General features: G+C 36.6%; 1 protein-coding gene across 3 annotated transcripts in view; it reads right to left on the bottom strand.

The window, feature by feature from the left end:
- Positions 1 to 21891, bottom strand: part of LOC149796321 (transmembrane protein 131-like) — a 197579-nt gene that overhangs the window by 43495 nt on the left and 132193 nt on the right. For 2 of the 3 annotated variants that reach the window (XR_016421660.1, XM_089960972.1), the window contains exons 31-32: positions 11642 to 11757; positions 5898 to 5996 (exon numbers count right to left, since the gene is read on the bottom strand). Coding sequence is in view for 2 of the 3 variants with exons in the window: in XM_089960972.1 (XP_089817098.1) it covers positions 5898 to 5996; positions 11642 to 11757 (215 nt within the window). In the remaining variant the exon portion in view is untranslated. The remainder of the gene's footprint in view (positions 1 to 5897; positions 5997 to 11641; positions 11758 to 21891) is intronic. The other variant, XM_089960973.1, reaches the window with a different exon arrangement.

Raw genomic sequence — 21891 nt, 5'->3', positions numbered from 1 at the left:
ATCAAATTTGATCAAATTTTTAAATTTCCTGGTTCCGTCACATGTATGCATATGTTTGAGGGGACATATGACCACCACCATATTGTCTGATGTTACAAGGATTACATTTCATTAAAGCTGATCCTTCCCGAATTGAAAGGCATTCACCAGAGCCTTAATTTCAATATTCACAGATTTCTCTTCTGGATTCCATTTGCCACTGTCCATGGTGAAGCTAGGCAACATATATGACTCCAAATCAACAAGATGGCATCCATAAGACTAGATATGATTTTGGTCTTCCATAAAAAAAAACATGAAAAAATGTGCAGTTTGGGTAGGGGGCAGTCCCTTAACAGGATTTTAAGGGGCAGTGCCCCTGATCTGGGAGTCAGCCTCCAGTTGAAAATGGATTGTACACTCCTGATGGACCTTATTAATGCAAACTGGTTAATTCATTCCCAAAAAATCATTCTGAAACAATAAAACTTTCAATACATGAAAAATTTTAATGTTCATTGTCACATCAACTTGTTCTCCAATAATATTAGTGCTGAAATTATGTATGTACATAAAAGTGTTCACACAGTAATTCAGTCACAATAATTTGTCAATTCTGCAGCAAATATTATATTACACTTTCCTCTTTTCAAATACACAATCTGTACAATAAAACACCCAAATACATGAACTATATACAAATAATCACATAAATTCATATGACTCCTCCCCCAGTGGACACAACCTTGTTGATGCTTATATGCCAATTCTTTTGCTTTCCTTTTCGTTACCATTGTTATTTTTGGACCTTTTCTTGTTTTCTCCTCTCAAGCAACTACTTGTATTGGCTGTAACTGGCTACTTGTATTGGCTGTAATCGGCTACTTGTATTGGCTGTAATTGGCTACTTGTATTGGCTGTAATTTGTGCTTCAGACATTCAACTTCTTTGTATGCAGCTTCTTTTGGAGGTGCTGGCTGCTGTTCCAAATTTGAACAACCGCAATTAGCATAACTCAAATCTTTCTTGCAAAGATCATAAAATGCCAGTCCTGTGGCATTCACTTTTCTTATTAACCGACCAACGACATTTCTATTGACTTTCTGCTTGAGCCATTCCATTTTTCACACCTTTATCCAAACTTTTTGTGTCCTGTTCTCTCTCAAAAACTCAAGACATCATGTTTTGCAAGCAATACTTTTCTTTCCATTTCCAACAGTTTCTGTTACCTCAAGATTCTTTAAGTACAAACTTCTGACCACTCAGAATACTCTTTACAATGATCATGTCTTAAATAATATGCAGAATGAATATTTTACAAGGTTCGTTGCAGAATCAGACAATATAAACCATTTTTTAAAAACCAGATCAGAGATGATTGAAAAAAATGGACTAAATCGAGAGTCAGAGTTTTATTGTCAGGAGAAAAATGGAATTCTGCCTTCAAATGGAGAAAAATCATGCCTGATACAATCATGTCCAGTTGGGGCATCTCCAAGAAATACGTGCCATAAGTCACTGATAGCTACGCCACTGATATAGGAGTTGTTTTATCCATGTCAAGATCGCTACATGTTGATGTGGAGGACTAGAAGTGAGGTGTTAGCGAGGCAAGTGTCATCTGCAGAGAGCATAAGTAACGGTGAGTGAGAAGAATCGAGTTCACATTTTCAGTTAGCAAACCAAAGAGTTGCAGAATCTCTCTCATGGAAATCCACTACAAGTTTGGAAGCAACACAAAGGACCTGATAATCTGTTTAATTCACATTGTAGGGGAATGAGAGATGAGTAAAACATACCATACCCTGATGGATTAAGTGTTTCTGAAGAGGTAAAATTGGACTAGCAAGCCTCACTGGTGAAAAGTGAGAAAAGGCTGTTCATATCCTTAAATGAAATTGAACTTATCATGTATTTTTGATTGATATCGTCCATGTATAATGTAACTGCTGTTGAAGAAAGACCTGCACTGGGTGATGGTACAGTTGATTGTCTTCACAAATGTCTATGAACAGAGACTGAGACATAAGAGGAAAACTGATTAAACATTCCCTGGCAGGCAGATGGAAGGGAATACAGAAACATTCCCAGGCAGGCAAATGGAAGAAAGCAATACAGAAAAGTGCACCAGTCTGCAATAAAGCAAAAGTCATTCAGCTATAAAAATTATCAGTATGCAAAAATGCACAAGTCATCCAGCTATAACCATTATCAGTATTAAACAAGCTTTACAAACCATGACATTTCCATCTTGAACTCTGGCAGAATTATTATCTCCTGATCAAGCTGAGATCTGTCACCAGTACAAGTCTGCCATTGGACTGCATAAAGACAGCATTGCATTAAACCTGGGGTTTGGGGGTTGTTTTGTGAACTCTCTTGTCTGCTTAGAGAGTAAAGTTCTGATCTATCTGAGCAAAGTTCTCCACCTTTTGAGGATCAGTCAGAATCTGTCATGGAATGGGAACAAGAGAGGAGGGGGAGATTGGATAAACAAAATCCAAAGTCATTTGAAAAACTTGGATCACACATTTTCTGTGATTAAAGGTCATTACAAGATTGCTGAAAATGTTAAGGTCTGGCAGCTACTGGCAGATTCTTGGCAGAATGGCAGGTTGAAAATTCACTTAAAATTTTTGGAAAGGTTGGGGAAGGATAAACTTAGATTACTTTTCTTTCCCCTTTGTGTTTAAAACAAAACTAAGAAGTCCATTGCTCTTTGATATGAGCTCTGGTCAAAGCTGCTGGCATGCAGAACTTGTCTATTTATCCCTCTGCCTACAATCAACTCACCACTGTAGCAGAGTTGATGTTGGCAAAAAAGGTCTGGATGGGTACAGAGAGCTGATAGTGAAGCTGTTTGCTGCTCGCTTTCTACCATCCTCTATATGGCCATCAAACAGTATGGAATGATTCAAAGGGCAACAAGCATGGAGTCATGAGACTTCAGTGATGACAAGAGAAGCGTGCCCCATTAATCAGATTGCAAGAGGCCATAGAAGTGTTGGTCACAGAGTGATGCCCTGCCCTATTAATCACTTTGGCAATGTAGATGGTAGACTCCTATGCATGATTATGGCCATGTCAACAATTGCTCATGATGCCAACAATATCAAAACTGCTGGCTGAACTGGTGGTCAGTCAACCAACAAGGCATGTGTCACTGGATCTGATGGTTAGCTGGACGGTCAGCTGTAAAGTAAAACAGATCCATATAAAATAGGATGGTTGGCTGGCATGTGGCATGTACCATTAAAAGAACTGACTTTTGGTCATTACTTGGAATGTATTATAGTTACAGCTAATGCCCTGACTGACAGGCACTAAAGTCATACTTGGGTACGTGGAAGAACCTGTACCAAATATGCTGCCAATAATTGCGAGAAAGCACTCCCACTAAGTCTGTATTGCAAAGATGTGTCAAAGGAATATGAAGTTAACAACTATTGAAGGCATATCCTGAACATGTTTCCTCATCTGTGACTCACACAATGATTGGGATGGGTGCAGCATGGATGCATCTGATGCCAACCCATTCTTCAAATGTCATGGACATGATGATAGCTAATGGCATGGCTTCAAAAAATCTCAGGCCAAGAATGTGTTATCAAAGTATCCCCCCACAACAGCACATACACAATGTTTTGGGATTGACAGTCCAGATTTCACATCCCGATCGACTTCACAAGTCTCTCTCTCCCTTTCAAACTGTTCTGCATCAACATGGACTATGTCCCTTCTTACTAAGAACAGCATACGCTGCTCAGTAATGTTGAATCACATTGCAAGATTGTCTTCACTGACTTAAAATTTATTACACTTTACAGGCTTCAGTGCCACTTTATACTGTCAACAACATAAAAGTCAACAGCCTCTCATTATAATGCAAGTGAGAAATTCAACCAGCATTAACAATTAAAACATAGAAACCACAAGTATCAACACTATCTGGTAAAACTTACCACCAGGTTTAAAAAAAGAAGAAATAAATGGAGAAATGCAAGAACGAATATCAACAGAAATTCACAATCATTGTAACCAAAACCACAATTCACAAGAATGTACCATGATGTATAGCATTACACATCCTCTTGATGGATATCATAAGGTCATGCAGTGCAATGCTTATGATACCACAGTGAAAACATAAACTGGTAACATCCAGGAATATCTGTAGCCATCTTGCGATGGGAAGGGGAAATAATCTCTAAGATTTTCTTCCCTTTGTATGCTGAACTTTTTTTGTCTTTCTGGCAGGGCTGGTTTTGAGGGAGCAGAGTTTGTTTCTTTAATGTTAATATGGTCAGGGAATGTATTTGATGGAAACCATTTTTATTCCTTCAGTCATAGTGACCATCTGATCTGCGCTTTTGACCCCAAAATTGATAGGGCTCTTTCTTACACCATGTGCAAGCCATCCACACAGTCTGGTAACTGAACATGGTAACAACTTTTCAAACACACATGAAATTCTACGATACTGTGGTGTAATTTGTTTCCGAATATGCACAGGTCAAATGAAACATTTATTCAAGACCAGCTTAGAGAGTTCTAAATAAGAATTTGATAAACTGAGTATAATACTCTTTGGTTTTTGGAACTGTGTCTTTTTTCATTGGTGTGAACAAGACAAAAAAAAAATTATGCTACTATTAAATTATCAAGATGTTATTCATGCATTATTTTTTTGTGAACAGAATAGAACACAAAGCTTGGGCTCTTCTTAATCACCAAGATGTTATTCATGCAATATTAATTAAGTCAAATGACTTTATGACCAAGACTAGTGCATCTGATTCCATTTCTCTATTTGAGTAAATGTTTCCACAGTGATAATCAAGTACTAACATTTCAAATATGGATTAAACATATGTATCTTTATATAGGCAGTGTAGTTCACACTGATTGAATGTGCCATCATATTTTATATGGATTGAATATGCCAATACACTTTATACTGATTGAATGTGCCATCATACTTTATATTGACTGAATGTGCCATCATACTTTATACTGACTGAATATGCCATCATACTTTATACTGACTGAATGTGTCATCATACTTTACAGTGATTGAATGTGCCATCATATTTTATATGGATTGAATATGCCAATACACTTTATACTGATTGAATGTGCCATCATATGTTATACTGACTGAATGTGCCATCATACTTTATATTGATTGAATGTGCCATCATACTTTATATTGACTGAATGTGCCATCAAACTTTATAGTGACTGAATGTGCCATCAAACTTTATAGTGACTGAATGTGCCATCATACTTTATAGTGACTGAATGTGCCATCAAACTGTATACTGACTGAATGTGCCATCATACTTTATATTCAATGAATGTGCCATCAAACTTTATACTGACTGAATGTGCCATCATACTTTATACTGACTGAATGTACCATTATACTTTATACTGATTGAATGTGCCATCATACTTTATAGTGACTGAATGTGCCATCATACTTTATAGTGACTGAATGTGCCATCATACTTTATAGTGAGTGAATGTGCCATCATACTTTATATTGACTGAATGTGCCATTATACTTTATAGTGACTGAATGTGCCATCATACTTTATAGTGACTGAATGTGCCATCATACAATATGGACTGTGCTTGCAGCAAGAGCAATATGTTGACAACTTAGGAGTAAATAATTAAATTATAATGTTTTGGATTTGAATACATTAATAAATGTCTTAATGCAATTTTAGTTGAACTTTAGTAAAATATGCACAAAAGTGCCATTTATCTAGAGATCTGCTTACTGCTGAAATGGACAAGGCATGAACTGGACTGAGCAGAAATAAATTACTGGAATGAGGAGAAAAAGACTATAAAAAGCCCATACAACAAACAGTTAGGGTCTACATAAAAAATGATACTTGAAGTCTAACCGGGTGGCGGTATGGGACTTGGCATGTCCCACTGCGGCAGGGGTGAGTCATGACTTTCCCCAGAGGACGACGCCACATTGTCAATATCCGAAAAGTCACCTGACAACACACAACAGCAAAAGCTTATGTCATGCATTATTGACAAAAACATTTAACAGTGTGACGGACACAAAGGTATAAATTCAACATACAATAAGTTAACACTGTCCTTAATATTTTTTTGTTACTTAAATAAAAGCTTTAAAGTGCACAATCACTTCATTCCATTTTACTCTTTTAGTTTTTTCTAAATCTAAATCCAAGTAATTATGTTGAAAATATGTAGTTATTAATTAGAAATATGTTCGTTGGACATGAATGCACCACCTCTATTGTAAGATAAATTCTCTAACCAACTAGAAACAAATCTTGACAATAAGGATCCTGTGTGCTCTAATTATTATAAGTTTGGTTCTATATATAATGGCAAACTTGACCTTGTAAGCAATAGGGCCATAACTGAGTGAAAAATTCAACAGAAAAGTATTTAAAAAAAAAAAAACCTGACTTAGGTCTTCTTCATGTTAGGACCATAATATATTTGGTTCAGTGCCATGCAGTAATTCAAAAATGTATAAAAATTCAGTATGTAAGAACCAATTTCTAAACTCAAGGGACTTAAATTCAAACAAATGGGCCTGTCTACCACTATCCAGAGTGAATGCCCTCAAACACTTGATGGGGACTACATTGAGTAAACAATACGTAGTTCCAGTTACTGACCAATGTAAGCATCCAACTGTTTATTAATGATTTGAATTTAATGTCTGATGAAGATTCTGACACCACAAAAATTTATTTTCCGATACTTTAATGCTATATTCATTTAATCATGATTGAAAGTTTGTCAAGAAAACAAATCTGCTTTTATTGTTTTTGAAAGCATTATAGTGGAAGTCACCTCTGGTTTGACCAAGCAAATGATGTACTTGACTATAATAATGGTTTGACCAAGCAAACAATACAGTCTAAGACACACACACACACACACACACACAAAAACACACAAACAATGGTTTGACCAAGCAGGCGAGTTTGTCTTTAATAAAAAGTTAACAATGGTTTGACTAAGCATATGATGCAAATATAATTTGCATGAATTCCCAGTATAAGGTAGTCTCATGAGATACGTCAATTTTATAGAATGCATCTTGCTTCATTTTTTCCAGAATTTAGATTAGAACTGCTAAAACATTAGAAATGTTCTGGTTAAAACTTATTTACTGTTATGCAGTAATGCACAAGTCATTCAGATATAACAACTGTCAGTATGCATGTGTGTGATTTGAATTTTTAATACAGATTTAAAAGTTGTTCAGTCATATTGCTACAATGTTGGAATATGGCAATTTACGGTGATGTCTAGCACTAGGGCATCATGCCACAGACATGTAGCATGATGTCCCACAAGTCACATTATCCTGACACCAGGACGACCAGTTCTAACATTAACCTCTCTATGCTGAGTGCCTAGTGAGGCAGCTCTAAGTACCATTTTTATAAGTGTTTAGTATTACTCTGCCAGGGTTCGAAACCATGACCTCCCACATCTGAAGCAGATGATCTAACCACAAGACCACCAGAGTGATGTTTGTCAGTATGCAATAATGCAAAAGTCATTCAGCTATAAAAATTATCAGTATGCAAAATGCACAAGTCATACCATCATCAGTATTAAACACACATCTGAGTTATGATAGTTCTGGCTATACAAGTCTGCATCATATGTATTGTGAGTCTGTTTGATATAATAATTGCAACCAATCCTACTTGTTTGCTTACAGTACATATTAGACAAACTTTCTAAATTTGTCTTGCTTGTTTGTACCTGCTTTACCACATGCATGCTGTACAGGAACTACATTGTGCTAGTGATACAATATCCACAATGGCAAACCCCGCAGTCTCTTGATAAAGGAGCATACTCTTGGATAATGGTAGTAGGCTCAATCTGACACAAAATCAAACCTGAACTCAGTCTTCATAATATTAAAAAGCAAGTACAACAAAATCTGATTCCAGTCAATGATAGCTTTCCTAAGTTACCTAAAGGAAATGAAATTACAGAATATGTGACATACAGACAGAAAGGTACGACTATTTGTATGCGACGCTGAAGCAATGCATTACTGTATTTACACAAGTTTTCAGGTTTGGAACTTTACATACAATTTTATTTCGAATTTTTAGTGTGAATTTAGTAAATAGATAAATGACTTTGTACCTGCATATTTATTTGACCACAAAGTTTGTTTTGTACCTGCTGTATATGGTGTGGTCATGAACAAAATGCAAAAACATAACCTAACCCAGCAAAGTACGATTTAGGTCCATACATAATTATATTCAAAGAATGTCTTAACTCAAGAATTTAATCTTGCTTTAAGCGAAAGAAACAATGAAATATGTTAACATAATCTTATTATTTTTGCTCCTTTTATCTGTAAGATATTTTATGCAAAGTCACTGTCATGCATTTTCTAATTAAGGGTAACATGCAAGTCTTGACTGTTAGAACAAGTATCTGACAATTTGGTTAGGAGCAGGCTTTTCACATGGAATTAATTTGCAGGTTATCTCTTATCTAAATAAACCTAAATATACTGTTAGTTTCTCCATCAGCAGATTAGTTGATAAAGTATCTCTGTTTACACAATTAAGTATATACAAAGTTATAGCATTAGTTTTATTGATTATATTTCTCTTCTAACTGTTCCATTATTAAAATTTTAATACATTAAATCACAACTAACATTCTTTTTGTTAATAAGAGAGAGTAAGACTGAAAGACATCTTCGCATTAATAAATGTATGCACAACCAATGATCAGTAGTTGTAATGGCAGCAGAATATTAATGAAAATAGTTTTAATTTATGGATTAATAAAAGAGTACAATGCTGTAAAATTAAAAAGCAAATTCTTTAGAAAAGTACATTTCTCCAATAATACTTACCTGATCACATTAAAATTCTGATTACTCTCTATAAGACGAAAAAAAACTATCTATACAGTATATAAACAATGGGAAGAAACTCTTCCAGGTTAACTCCCCTTTATTCCAACTAGGTAGCTACCAGAATCCCAAATATACTCAGTTTTAACTTGAGCAAAACCTTTAACTGAATGCTCAAACTGGTGGGAAGGGTTAGAGGGTATTTTGGTATTGTGGTGACTGGGTCAGTAATATTGACAAACATAATTTACTACAAATTTACCAACTAATACATTAATTACCCAATCACAATAACATTCACAGAATTGGTAGGAGGAGGAAATGCAGAGCATACAACCTTTATCGGTATCACCCAGCAGAAGTGTGACTGCTCCATTGAAATTATGAACTTTTCCTAAACTTGATTTAGCACAACCTGAGTCACTGTTTCATACATGTGGAAGATATATCCCTTTGAGATTTAGCACCTTAAAACTTGCTGTCTCACTTTCAGAAGTTTCCCAGGCTGGGTCTGATGTTACACTTCCATGACCAGGGCATAGTAACTGTTTGGGCAGCTCCCATAGGCCCAACAAGATTTAGTTTTCTCCATTGCAAGGTCAAGTCACAACGCAAACTGGACATACTAGCCATGTGACCCCACTATGTCTTCAATAATGTTCAAGGGTTGAAGTTTCCTAATATTTTGACATCTTTAGTACCGACAGTTGGGATGCTAGTGGGTGGGGAATGACAAGTTACTTATGATTGGCAGGAGGCTGGTGGAAGAGGAACTTTACTCTCCATCCTCCCTTGATGCCTGCTTGCGTAATTTAGGGGCATATGGCTGCTTATAATTCGTTTGGCCATGAAAATTCTGCAATAGCTGAGAATCATCTCTGGCATCGAATGTCCCTACTTGTACACTCTCTGATGGGTTTGACCAGAGATAGGGGCTGAAGAAGATGGGTTTGACCAGAGATAGGGGCTGAAAAAGATGGTTTTGACCAGAGATAGGGGCTGAAAAAGATGGGTTTGACCAGAGATAGGGGCTGAAAAAGATGGGTTTGACCAGAGATAGGGGCTGAAAAAGATGGGTTTGACCAGAGATAGGGGCTGAAAAAGATGGGTTTGACCAGAGATAGGGGCTGAAAAAGATGGGTTTGACCAGAGATAGGGGCTGAAAAAGATGGGTTTGACCAGAGATAGGGGCTGAAAAAGAAACCTGAAGGAGCAACTCTTGTGCCACTTGCAATCACACTTCTTCAATACGACCCTAATAACCCTAACCCTAACCCTAACCCAGTCATCATGTGTAGCTGAGTAAAGAGTACAGACAGTCTCCAAATCAAATCCATATTACATGAGGCTGTAAGACATTTAAAATGGTGTGGTGAGCCATCCTTTTGACTACCTTGGCGATACAGTTTACTGTATCCTGGGCATGGTCACTTCAAGCCTTTTAAGCTTCATGAAGGATCGCCAGAGATACAAGGTCAAGTAGGAATCATGTTGACACAACATTCCTAATTCTAACAGTGTTAAACAAACAAATTCTAACATGGCATTGAACAACTGTCTGTCCACTTGATAACAATGTGGAGCAGACATGCTGAAAGTGGATAATATGTATCTGATGAGAAATTTGTATCTTAGAATACTATCATAAATCACATGGATAATAATGAACAGTACTAAAAATGCAAAAATACAAATCCTCATGAAAATATTGTATGCACAATGTATAACAATATTTGGACTTGCTATGCCACTGAAAATAAATGGCAAATAGTCAAAATTAATCAAATATTTATAAAGATTCCAGGAAGCAGCACTGTAAACAGTTTTAAGCAAAAGTTCAAACTGGTTACATTCAGGATATTGGTAGCCACATAGTAGGAATAAAGGGGAGTTAGCCTGTAAGAGTGGCTTCCCTTCACAGAGATAAAGACATTTTGACATCTATCAGGGAGGGCAGGATTCGGAGGTAGCAGAGAATAATCCTAATGTTAATGTGATCAGGTAATGTATTTGACAGAGACATTTGTCTATTTAGCATGAAGACCAATTTATTTTTTGTTAATCATATAGCTATGGAGATGCTTATTAGACTAACAACATAGAGATCATGTTCACTACATTGGACAATTATTGTGGGAGATGCTGCACAGGCTATTTTTCTGCAATGGACAAAGGAATAATTATCTTACTTAAATTGGTACAATACAAGAAATTGGATGCTTATACATCTAACATGGGCTGCATGTTGATGCATTAGTAATACACATGGCCTTACAAACATCTGTCTGATGCTTTGTGCATCACAAGAATGGAACACCAACGCAACTGATTTTAGACAGAGAGGTTCAATGATGCATGACTGACAGGCCTGTATCAGCAAACATTCACAGAGTTTACACACATGAAAAATAAATAAACAAAAAGAACTTAAAAGAATATAGTGAAAACATAGTTCGTTTTTTTTCATACACCGGGAAAAAATATTAAAGTCTGGAAAAGCATCATTTTCAAGCCATTCAGTTTACAAGGGGTTTGATAAAATACAAATTCTAAAAATCTATTCAAAGAATTTTCAACATACCTCAGAAATCATGAGAAAAAAAACAACATTTAGCTCATGCAAAGGAAATGGTACCAATTATGGGTAACTGTTTTTTGAAGATTTGTTTTCAAAAGCAATATGTACTTAAACTATATTAAACTAAAAGCAAGCCAGCCATATTCATTTAAAAGAAAATATAGCTAACCAACCTTTTAGTTTCTGTTGGTTGGTTTGGGCCATCTTCTTGGGCTTGTCTGATGTCAAAAAGTTACTCTTCTTGGTGGAGGGAGTTTTGGTCTCCATGCTGTAGGGCAACTCAAGTGTGCTAGAATGAATAAATACATTGATTTTCAACCATATAAATCCAATTTATTCAAAATGCTTACCAAACAATAACACTTCTAGAGGCCAACTTTAATATGCTATTCCTGCAAAAAGAAAAGAAGATAACAAAAATTATGCAACAGACTTAGATGATCTTACATCTAAATTTACGAAACAAGCTGTTAAATTAAATGTTTTTTTATTATTTTTATTTTTAATATAGTTTTAACAATGTGAGACATATTGCTACAATGACTGCAGTGCGACAGTTTAAGGTGATGTATAGCACTGGGGCATCATCATGTGCAGACATTTAGCATCATGTCCCACCCAGACACATTATTCTCACACCAGTCCTAACACTAACCTCTTAATGACAAGTGCTTTTTTTGTGAGTCACTGGTATGACTTGGCTGGGTTTGAAACCGTTACCTTCCCCATCCGAGGTGCATGATCAAACCACTTAGACCACCAGAGCAGTCAGATTGATTTAAAGATGCTAATAATTATACTAAGTGATGAAAGGATACTAATAATTATTATGTCATTACTGTGATGTAATGTTGCTAATAAAAGCAATTATGTTATATATGCAGAGATTTAGAAGGATTTGAAAGGAACTGCATAAAGGGAGACAACTGTCTTAGTCTCAGTTTTCTTCAAAGTTAAACGGTTTCCACAAGCTTACAGGAACCAAGTGTTAATTTGTCCATCAAAACCAGTTATTCTAATGCAAACAAAAAACTCTGATGAAATGAGCACAACATCACATGAAAGACTATATGGTGCCAATATAAACACTTCCAAATAAATGTAAACATTACAAGATAGAAGGTAAAGATGTTAAACTTCTGCAAAAGGTATATATCCTAAAAGTTAAAGGAAAAAAGTATAAAATCCTTAAGAGATAGAATCAAAACATTTTTATAAACCACATTCCATAAAAGGTACAAGATTTTTTGGGTTGGTACTTCATTATAAAGTTCCTTTTGCCTCACAGTGTACAATTTGCTACACCCACATAAGATCTGAACCCACAAGCTATTGATTTTAAGTTCAAAACCGTACCACAGCTCCATCTCTGACAGAAACATACATTTCATTAAGATACATATAGACCTGAATAAATTTAAGAATAAAGTTTATCACTATTTCACTCTGCCTAAAACTTAGAGGCTAACATAAAGAAACCAATATTTTGGGTAAAATATATTTGTTTGATATCACTTTCACATTCATAATAATTATCAATACATCCACTATCTTGTAAATGCAGTCCTCCCAAGCTAAAAAAAAAAATTCACAATGTCTTTTGGCTTGTTTTAGCAACAAATGTGCTTAAGATTTGTCTGCTTGCCAAGAAGTCAGAGTGATCTCCACATGTATGAAGAAACTGGCAATAAATCATCAGTTATACTGGATTGGACAACCATGCTCTTCCAGTGAAGGGTTGGAAGCTGTGTCGAGATTATGGTTGGATAAGTATTACAGAAAAATGTATTTTACTCTTCAACATGGTTTTGTCCTTGAATATACTTTATCCAACCATACTGCATTTGGTGTAGAGGTAAAAGAAGTTGGCCATCTCTGGTCTCTTAACATACGTGATGCAGCTTAAGAGTTCTGTGTGAAATACAGCCAAAGGACAGCAAATGGTAAGTGTCAGTTTAAAGGAACTATTTTCACTCTGCAAACTGAAAGCAAAGTAACCTCCATTGTTATAAAACTAATGAATGACCTGGAAAGCTAGCTTACCATACCGCTGCATGGGTCCCACCATGTGAATCAGGCCTTTAAAATGAGGTAACATTTGAAACTACCATATTAGATATGCATTCCATGGCTTAGATAATGTCTTATAGGGTGTGGTTGTGCTTGAATGCTATGCTTGTGGCCACCACCCTAACCTCACAAACATATGTGTAGAAAATTCAACTAGACTTGGTTTAGTTACTTGTAGGCAGAGCAGACAACACATCATATCCAGGATGACAGAGGCACATTCCTTCATCAAACAAGTGTGATCTCCCTCTTCTAATCAGCTCAGTTTATTTCATTAACCACTTCAGAACCCTGATGGGTCTTGTAGATGCCCCAAGACAGAGCATCCAATTAATACAGTAGTGTATAGACAAAGAGCTGATTCCCTACTTATGGGAATCAGGTCCTGGTAGATGCAACAGTTTAAATCAAACAGGAGGTGGAGCAGATAACTCTTCATATCCAGGAAGGGTGGAGAAGTCTTGTTCTGGTTCATATCCTATCTTCCATGATGACAACATGTTTTTTTGATCATGGATAATAACCTCATTAAACTCCTTCTCAAAAAGCATAGAAAAATATTAGCTTGTTCTGGTAATGAAGTTGTAAGGGGGGATATGCTCAGCCTGAGCAGAAAACACTCAAATTTCTCCTCACAGGCAACTCAAGAGAAAGGCCATTTGTTCAAGTAATTATATTTACAACTCCCTGTTCAGAGAAATGTTTCATCTAGACAGCTTGGGCATCAGCTACCTAGGATATTAGCGCTGTAGCTGTCACAAACATGGGTCAGAAGCTGGGCATTCCACCATATCACAAGGAACACAACCAGTGGTGATTGGAGTTGGCACTTATTCGACTTAAACCTGATTGGTGAAATGACAGTGCAATATGGATTGTTGATTTCATCAGAATGGGGAGTCTGCTAGAAACCTCTACAACACTGGGATGTGATGAATATGGGTTCCACCTAAGAAAATCCCAGACAGAAGATCTTGAAACTGGGTTGTCTCAGCTTCTGCAAAACGAGATGATAGTCTGGGTGATGGAAAATTGAAAGTGCTCTTTCCAGACATCTTATGCCATAATCTAAAGGCTTTCTCTATAAACCTTTGTCTCCATAAGCTGATATGAATGGATAATAGAAGAGTTATGTGCTGGGTCTCAAGAACTGGCAGCACTCATGAAATTGTTTGTAGCCATATTGAGAAGAACCAAAAGGTGAAGAAATTCTCAGGCTAAGACACAACTATTTTAATAGTGAGGGAACAACACAGAGATAATCCCCAAGTGATGTGGAAGGAGACAAATCAAAACCAAATTTGGAATTTTGGTGCTATGCCAAGGTGAATGAAAAGCTGTGCATGAATTGTCTATGTTGACAAGGAATTCAGACAAAAGAAAAGCAAAACACAGGATTTTGTGTCTTACTAAAAAGGGATGCTCACCATGTGCTTCTGATCTCTCTCAAGAACGGGACTGGGAACTGATCTCAGTTTATTCATGATAGACTCTGAAAAAGTGATAGCTGAGATAGCTATGATCTTGAAAATGCCTGGAGTAAGATCCAAGTGGGGTTGTGTTGTCATGGCACTTCATCACCCTTTTCATGAGGAGAGTGCAGTCTTACTCATAGGATTTTTACAAACAGGACCAACTTCATCCCTTTTCTAAAAGTAGGCCAGTTTCTATATTCAGTGGGACAAATTTAGCCCCCTTACTTGAGAAATGTGGGTCAAACAGGAAAATTTTTTTAAGTGACTGCAGCATCTTCAAAATGGGCAAGCAAAAGGTTACTGTGCAATTTATTTTGTCGAAGCAACTTTTGTAGCTTGTATAACTGATCAACAATTTAAAAATTATATTTGCCAGCTGCAAATATGTTCCTCTTTGATGGTGTTCATGTATGCCAAGCATGGGTGTACAGAACTAATATTTGTGCCCCACCTCCTTTCTCGAGGCTAAAACATCAAAGCTAGGATGTTATAAAATGATCAGGTAAGAATGACATGTATAAAAAAAGTTATATAGTAAAAAATATTTAACTTTTAAAATAGTTAAAACAAGCCAATCAGGAAATCAAGAAAAACAAGGACAAAAACATTTTGAATGAACTTTTCATACAACTCAGATCGGTATGTTCTTCAGCCAAACTAGTACAGAGCAAAACACAAAAGCAAGATATTTAGTCAAGTCATTAATTACCTGCTTGAAATCCTTCTTCATGGCTTCTAAAGATACTGTTGCCACATATCAACTAAATTTATGTGACAGTCTATTGTACTAGTCCTATAGTTTGTGCATCCTAGATAAATAGTGCATTCTTTCTGAGTTTCATGCAGTTTACACAGCATCCCCAGCTTTGACATTTTTAACTACAATGATTTTCCATGCCATTTCACTTAGTTGTTCTCACACATTAGCTTTATTGCTGGCATCTTCTGATATCAGGCTTGAAAATGAAGTTGAGAACAGAATTCTACTGAAGATCAGTCTCTAAAGATCAAATCTGTCATGGATAAAAAAAAAATATAGAGGAATGAAATCTCATTTACACCATTCCAGTTATAAAATACAATTCACACCACACATGTAAGTGTAAGAAAATCTGCCTACAGGAGTGTCATATGGGCATGCATTCTGTATATTTTTCAGTCTACAGGAGTGTCATATGTGCATACCTGCCAACCCCCCAGGCTCACAATTAGTGAAAACAGGGATAAAAATTAGTGAATTTTGACATGAATTCATGAAGTGATCTTCAAGTCCGGGAATATTTGTCGGAACAAATGTTTAGCATGGTCTCCAGCTGATAACGGTAGAATGAGTTCAACAAGAAAACTCGCAATGCTTCAGCGTTGGTAGCTTGCAGGTCTTCTGTCAATGGCTTAAAATATTCCAGAGCTGAAATCTGCTGGCGAGTTCTTAATTTTCCCAACCTCTATGTGCTTTTTGTGACCAATGTGCTTCCTCACTTCGTCTCTGCCACCATGCCCAATGCTAAAACCTCTGGTACACTGTGTGCAAAAAGCATGATGTATATTGGTATACTGGCTGAATGCACGTCCAATGTTCAGTATATTCCAAACGTCACTTTCTGTGCAATACATTTCTTTTTCCTTGCTGATAAAGACATTTTCAAGATGCGATGCCAGATGGTAATTCAAATCAGTGTTGGCAGTGCATGCGCGGAGCAAAATTCTGGTTAGGCCCCAGTTTCTCTCAAAAGCATTTGTAAAACTACCCTTATACATATAGATTAAATACACTAAAATGCTGTTACCAGGCCAACTGTACCAATCAGCTATAGTTCCACTAATATCGTGACCAGCACTGGACCGTTTTGGCAACTGCTGATATTACAACTAGCGCTTAACAGGAAATCAGCTATTTTATTAAAGATTTAAAATACAGTAGTCCCCCTCTTGAACGGCCCCCCTGACCAGCGGCCACCCGTTCCTTACGGCCAGAATCCGTTGGCACCGACGAGTTTGTGTTCAAAAGTACCCTTCGCGAAAGGCCACCCGGCTAACGTGACCAGCGGCCAGCATGTTAGTGCAAAATCATAAAACTTACCCCTCACAAGCGGCCGCATTTTATTTGAATACATATCCAGAACCAGTATTGTATTCATAACGTGTGTTAAGTAATCCGATTTCTGTTTCCCAATGTCAGGTTTTCGTTACTGAAAGAAGTGTTGAGTAAAGTACATTTACCACTAAGGTTAATATTATATCATTGACGCCTCACGAGAAGCCAAATTTATTCCATAAAAACCAAGAAAGACTCAAATTTTAATCCATACAAAAGGGTACGTACATGTAATCCAATTAGCCTTACTGCTGTGTTATCATAAGATGTCCGGTTTAGTCACTCTGATAATTGTCAAGAATACAATTATCGAACAGTAGTAACAGCTGAGAAGTGGCAGTATCGATGTACAATACCCAAGTCAGCAGGAAAATGGGTTAATAGCCTTTATGGCTTCCCTTAGTAAGATGTTGAGCTTGTTCACTTTGGTAATCAGTGGCTATTACTACTGACAATAATTGTCAAAATTATGAATCCTAGCGGCCGCGAGGTCAAATCTGCATGATGTTAATGGTACATAACGAAGCCGTTTTGGCTTCTCTCGCCTAGTTTCAAGAAATGTATAAAAACAATAGGGTACCAGACTGCGACTAACAAATCACGTGACAAGATCACTCCCTTTAAAAACACACGGCAATTTGTTTAGATGAATACAAAATTGTTTTATCAGTATTATAGTTGGCAACATGAATAACTTATTGCAAAAAGATCAACATGTCATCGAGGAAAATAAAAATTCTCAGTTTAGAGGAAAACGTGAAAGTATTTCAACTGCCGGGGTGGTGGTGGTGCGGGGTTCATCGATGATCCTTGCAGAAAACTAACATCGGGAAGACTCAGATAAACAATATCGTGAAAGATAATGAAACAATTCTGCAGAAGTGGAAAGGTGAAATGGACGGAGAAAGGAAGATTGTTTGAGCCAAGAGACGTTTGTATCCTGATTTGAAAGACAAGAAAAAGCAAAAAATTTGTCAGTTGAGCTGGGATATGACGACTTTACTGCAAGTAAACGATGGTTACACAGATTTCAAGTGCGACACAATATGAAGTGTTCTGTCATTAGCGGCGAATCAGCTGATGTTAATAATGAAGTTGTCGAAGATTGGAACAAAAGACTAAACGATATATGCAGGGGATATGACAGCAAGGATATTTTTAATGTGATGAGACTGGTTTGTTTTTTAGACTGTTACCAAAAAAGTGACGTGATGTGAACTGTAACATAATTAAAAAGACAGTTTTAAAACTGTATCAGTGGTTATTCATAGCATTCTTTTGCAAATGATGACAAAGTTTGTTTTACATTTATTTCACATCATGCATGTGATTTTTTAATTAAAATATTAAATATCTAAAATTAAATGTACTTGTGACTTTTTTCATATGTATTTACTATTCGCATTTGTCATCCCCCTCTAGAAAGGCCACCTGCATTATAAAGCCACTTCCCTGCTGCATTAGGGGTGGCCTTATAAGAGGGGGACTACTGTAATTGAGAATTGGTGAATTCGTGATTTTGTTTTTACATGTGGCATGAATCTGTGAATCGCTGGAAAAGTCATGAAATTCACACCAAAATCGTGAGGGTTGGCAGCTATGTATGTGCCCAAGTTCATTTGGGGAAGGTATAAATAGTTTTAGGTTTGAAAGGATCACTTATAAGTCAGTATATATGGTGTCTGCTTTTGTATATCATTTTTTTTCAGACTTGTTCTTGTCTTTAGATTTTAAATTAAGAAATTGTGCCACTGTCAATTTAAATGCGAGGCACGATGGTTCATTTAATTTAGGCCAAATTTCATGAACGATAGTTATTCCTGCAAATCTGCACCTTAGAAGCAACATTGAAAGTGCATATTCTACTGAGAGCCAGTTCATTGGGGCAGGGTGTCTCCCATTCCAAGAAGGTGAAAACATCTCCCCACTATGTAACACCAGCAAGGACACGTTTTCTGCAAGAAGGCTGCCAGCATTGATGATAACACTAATGGTGTCAGCACTTTATGGAAGCATTTCTTGGCTCTCACACTAATCCAAGTACAGTTCTACCCATTTATACTGACATCACTTATTCTTACTACTAAATTTGTCGACAGAAGACCTAGGTCCCAAATTTAACAAATCCTTTGCTTCCTGACCATTTATGTTGACAACCTGCCAATTCTGACCCATCCTTTGTGCTACAATAATCTGATGTTATCACCAGGCTTTAGTGTTGCCATCATATTAACAAACAGGCATTTTGTTTGGTCCTCCAATGTTGGCCTTTTGCAACGACTTCAATAATGCATGCAACCTTCATCAAATAGATTCAGTAACAAACTTGAATAAAAGCAATGATATTTGATCAATGGTTGCATTTTCCACCATGATTGGTGATTAGAATGCATTTATTGTGCCATAAAAGTTTTCACTTTTTGCTGGAAAAAATTAACTTTATGCTTACCATGTCTACCAATGCAGCCATAAATTGCAAAATAAGTTTACAATCTCTTGGAACCAAATATCGGGTCATCAATCATGTTGAGAGTGGGCATCCCACAAAGATGTTTGTGAAAAACTTTCACTTGTAGTCAGGTTTCCATCTCCCTATAAAAAGCCTTATACCCACAAAGCCTCAGTAAGATTCCATTTGTTGGCAGACTAAAATCTAGGCCAATTTAAGCACATGAAGCAGGTAAACAACAATTATACAGACATGTACTACTGGCAACAATGAACATCACAATGAATTTTTAGGTTCCAGTATGTAAAGAACATGCCCCATATACTCTCCAGCATGTCAGTAATTACTAGGATCCCCTGATAGTTCCAGGACACAGAATAGTCCTGAGGCACCCTCCAGCATGTCAATTATTTTCTTTAATTCTAGGATCCCACTTTGGGCTCCATGATGTAAAAATGGCCCAAAATAGACCTGACCTCACTCCAAGGACCTCCCAGTAGGTTCGAGGATACAGAATTGGCCTGATGCATCCCCCAGCATCTTGTAGGAGGGGACTAATGGAAGTAACCTTTATGCACTGGGATGTATTTTAAAGATTTTACCTTCTGTAATTTTGCTTGTTTTCTATGCCTTTTTGGGATGCCTAAGCTTTACTCTACTGCGTAGCCATGACTGTGCTTACCTGCCATTAAACCCTATACATGCATCACTCTTATCATTATCTTTTGAAGTAGCCTGCTGAAAAATAGAAGTATAAGGCTAAGTCAGTGCAATGTTATTGTGTTGTTAAAGCTGAAAGCAACAATGTCACATCAAAATAGACAAGTTTAGAGTCAGCTTCTGGCAGCTAATGAGAAGGCTGGTGCATACATAGTTTTTTCTATGTAAAAACATGTTGTGGAAAGAATATAGACTGACTGAGAGTATGATTTGTTTATCAAAATACTGACTAGGATCAATGCCATCACAGTGCTTTCTTTAGGATGCATGACTGTGGAGCAAGAAAAAATCATTTATCAGACATGGTTTGGTCCATGTTTTATGGGGCAGCAACACAAGTGGATTATTTAGTGTTGAGGCAATTTAAGTCACGTGCCTTGCCCATGGCCACACCAAAGGAGATGATCCAGGTTGATCCATTGGTAGGGTTTAAACTCAACACCATGTCAGCTGCAAGCCTAGCACGCTCGCCATACGGTCACCACTGCTCCAGACTTACACAGAAGTCAGGAGTGGGATGAAAAGTACTACTGACAGTCTGGCAATTAAGATGGTAACTTTGTATGAAGTAAAGACAAAGTGAACAGTTGTGATGTACAATGGTAGTCTAAGAATGAACTTTAGTAAGAAATGAGAAGCCATATACTTCCCTGTGATGAAAAAACTACAAAGGATTCGTCAAACTGGTTGAAAGGCACAAAATGGAAGGTAGTGGCAAGACCTCTTTTGGATGTTATCCGAACATATTATGATCAGATAATGTATTTGAAAAGGAAAATACTGTCTGAAATTCTAACACAGAAATTTAAAAAGTGACTGGCAGTCAGAAGAATATTGACTCAAGTCTATTCCATTCATGTTTATTAAAGACATGACTGCAAGAATCCCCACAAAATTTAATTAAAAAAACAAGCGAGTACCTGAAAATCATGCAGTCACTATGTCATTAGCATAACAAAGAATGTATCAATCAGTAATACTAACAAAAATTCAACCTCATCATGTAAGACTCAACTTCTGGATCAAATTGCTCTTGTATGCGATTATAATGCATCACTGTCATAACACTTGACTACACCTACTTTTCTGATCTCATCTTTATTCACTAAAAGTCATTCTCACAGACACTATTATCAGACACTATTATGAAACAAACTATGTGCATTCCTGACAATGTAACATAAATCGAAAATAATATAAATGCACATATGTGACTTGTGTGAGTCAATGCACATCGCACCTGCAATAGCATAAAAAAGAGCACAGTGGTGCAGATTTAATATTATTCCTTCACTATAAATAGCATTAAAATGAAAACTCATAAATCGACTTGGCATAAATTGAGTACAACCAGTGTAAGGGGTCTATTCATACCTACTCTATAAAAACTGCCCCACAAGAAAACCTAAAAACCACCCACTGCAAATATGCTTAAAAAATATAACATAATTTACATTTTCATGCAAGGCAGTGAAATGCATTTTACAGACATTATAAAAGCAGAACGTCTAAACTGGGTGTACTTTTATGAAGTGGAATAGACTTTCATAATATTCTAATGAAAGATCTGACAACCTATTCACCTTGGTCAAGGTCTTTCAAACTGCATACTGG

This window comes from Sinohyriopsis cumingii, chromosome 6, assembly GCF_028554795.1.
Source record: "Sinohyriopsis cumingii isolate HCF-2022 chromosome 6, ASM2855479v2, whole genome shotgun sequence".
Taxonomy (NCBI): domain Eukaryota; kingdom Metazoa; phylum Mollusca; class Bivalvia; order Unionida; family Unionidae; genus Sinohyriopsis; species Sinohyriopsis cumingii.
The sequence above is the reverse complement of the archived record's forward strand: the minus strand, read 5'-3'. Positions and strand labels throughout refer to the sequence as shown.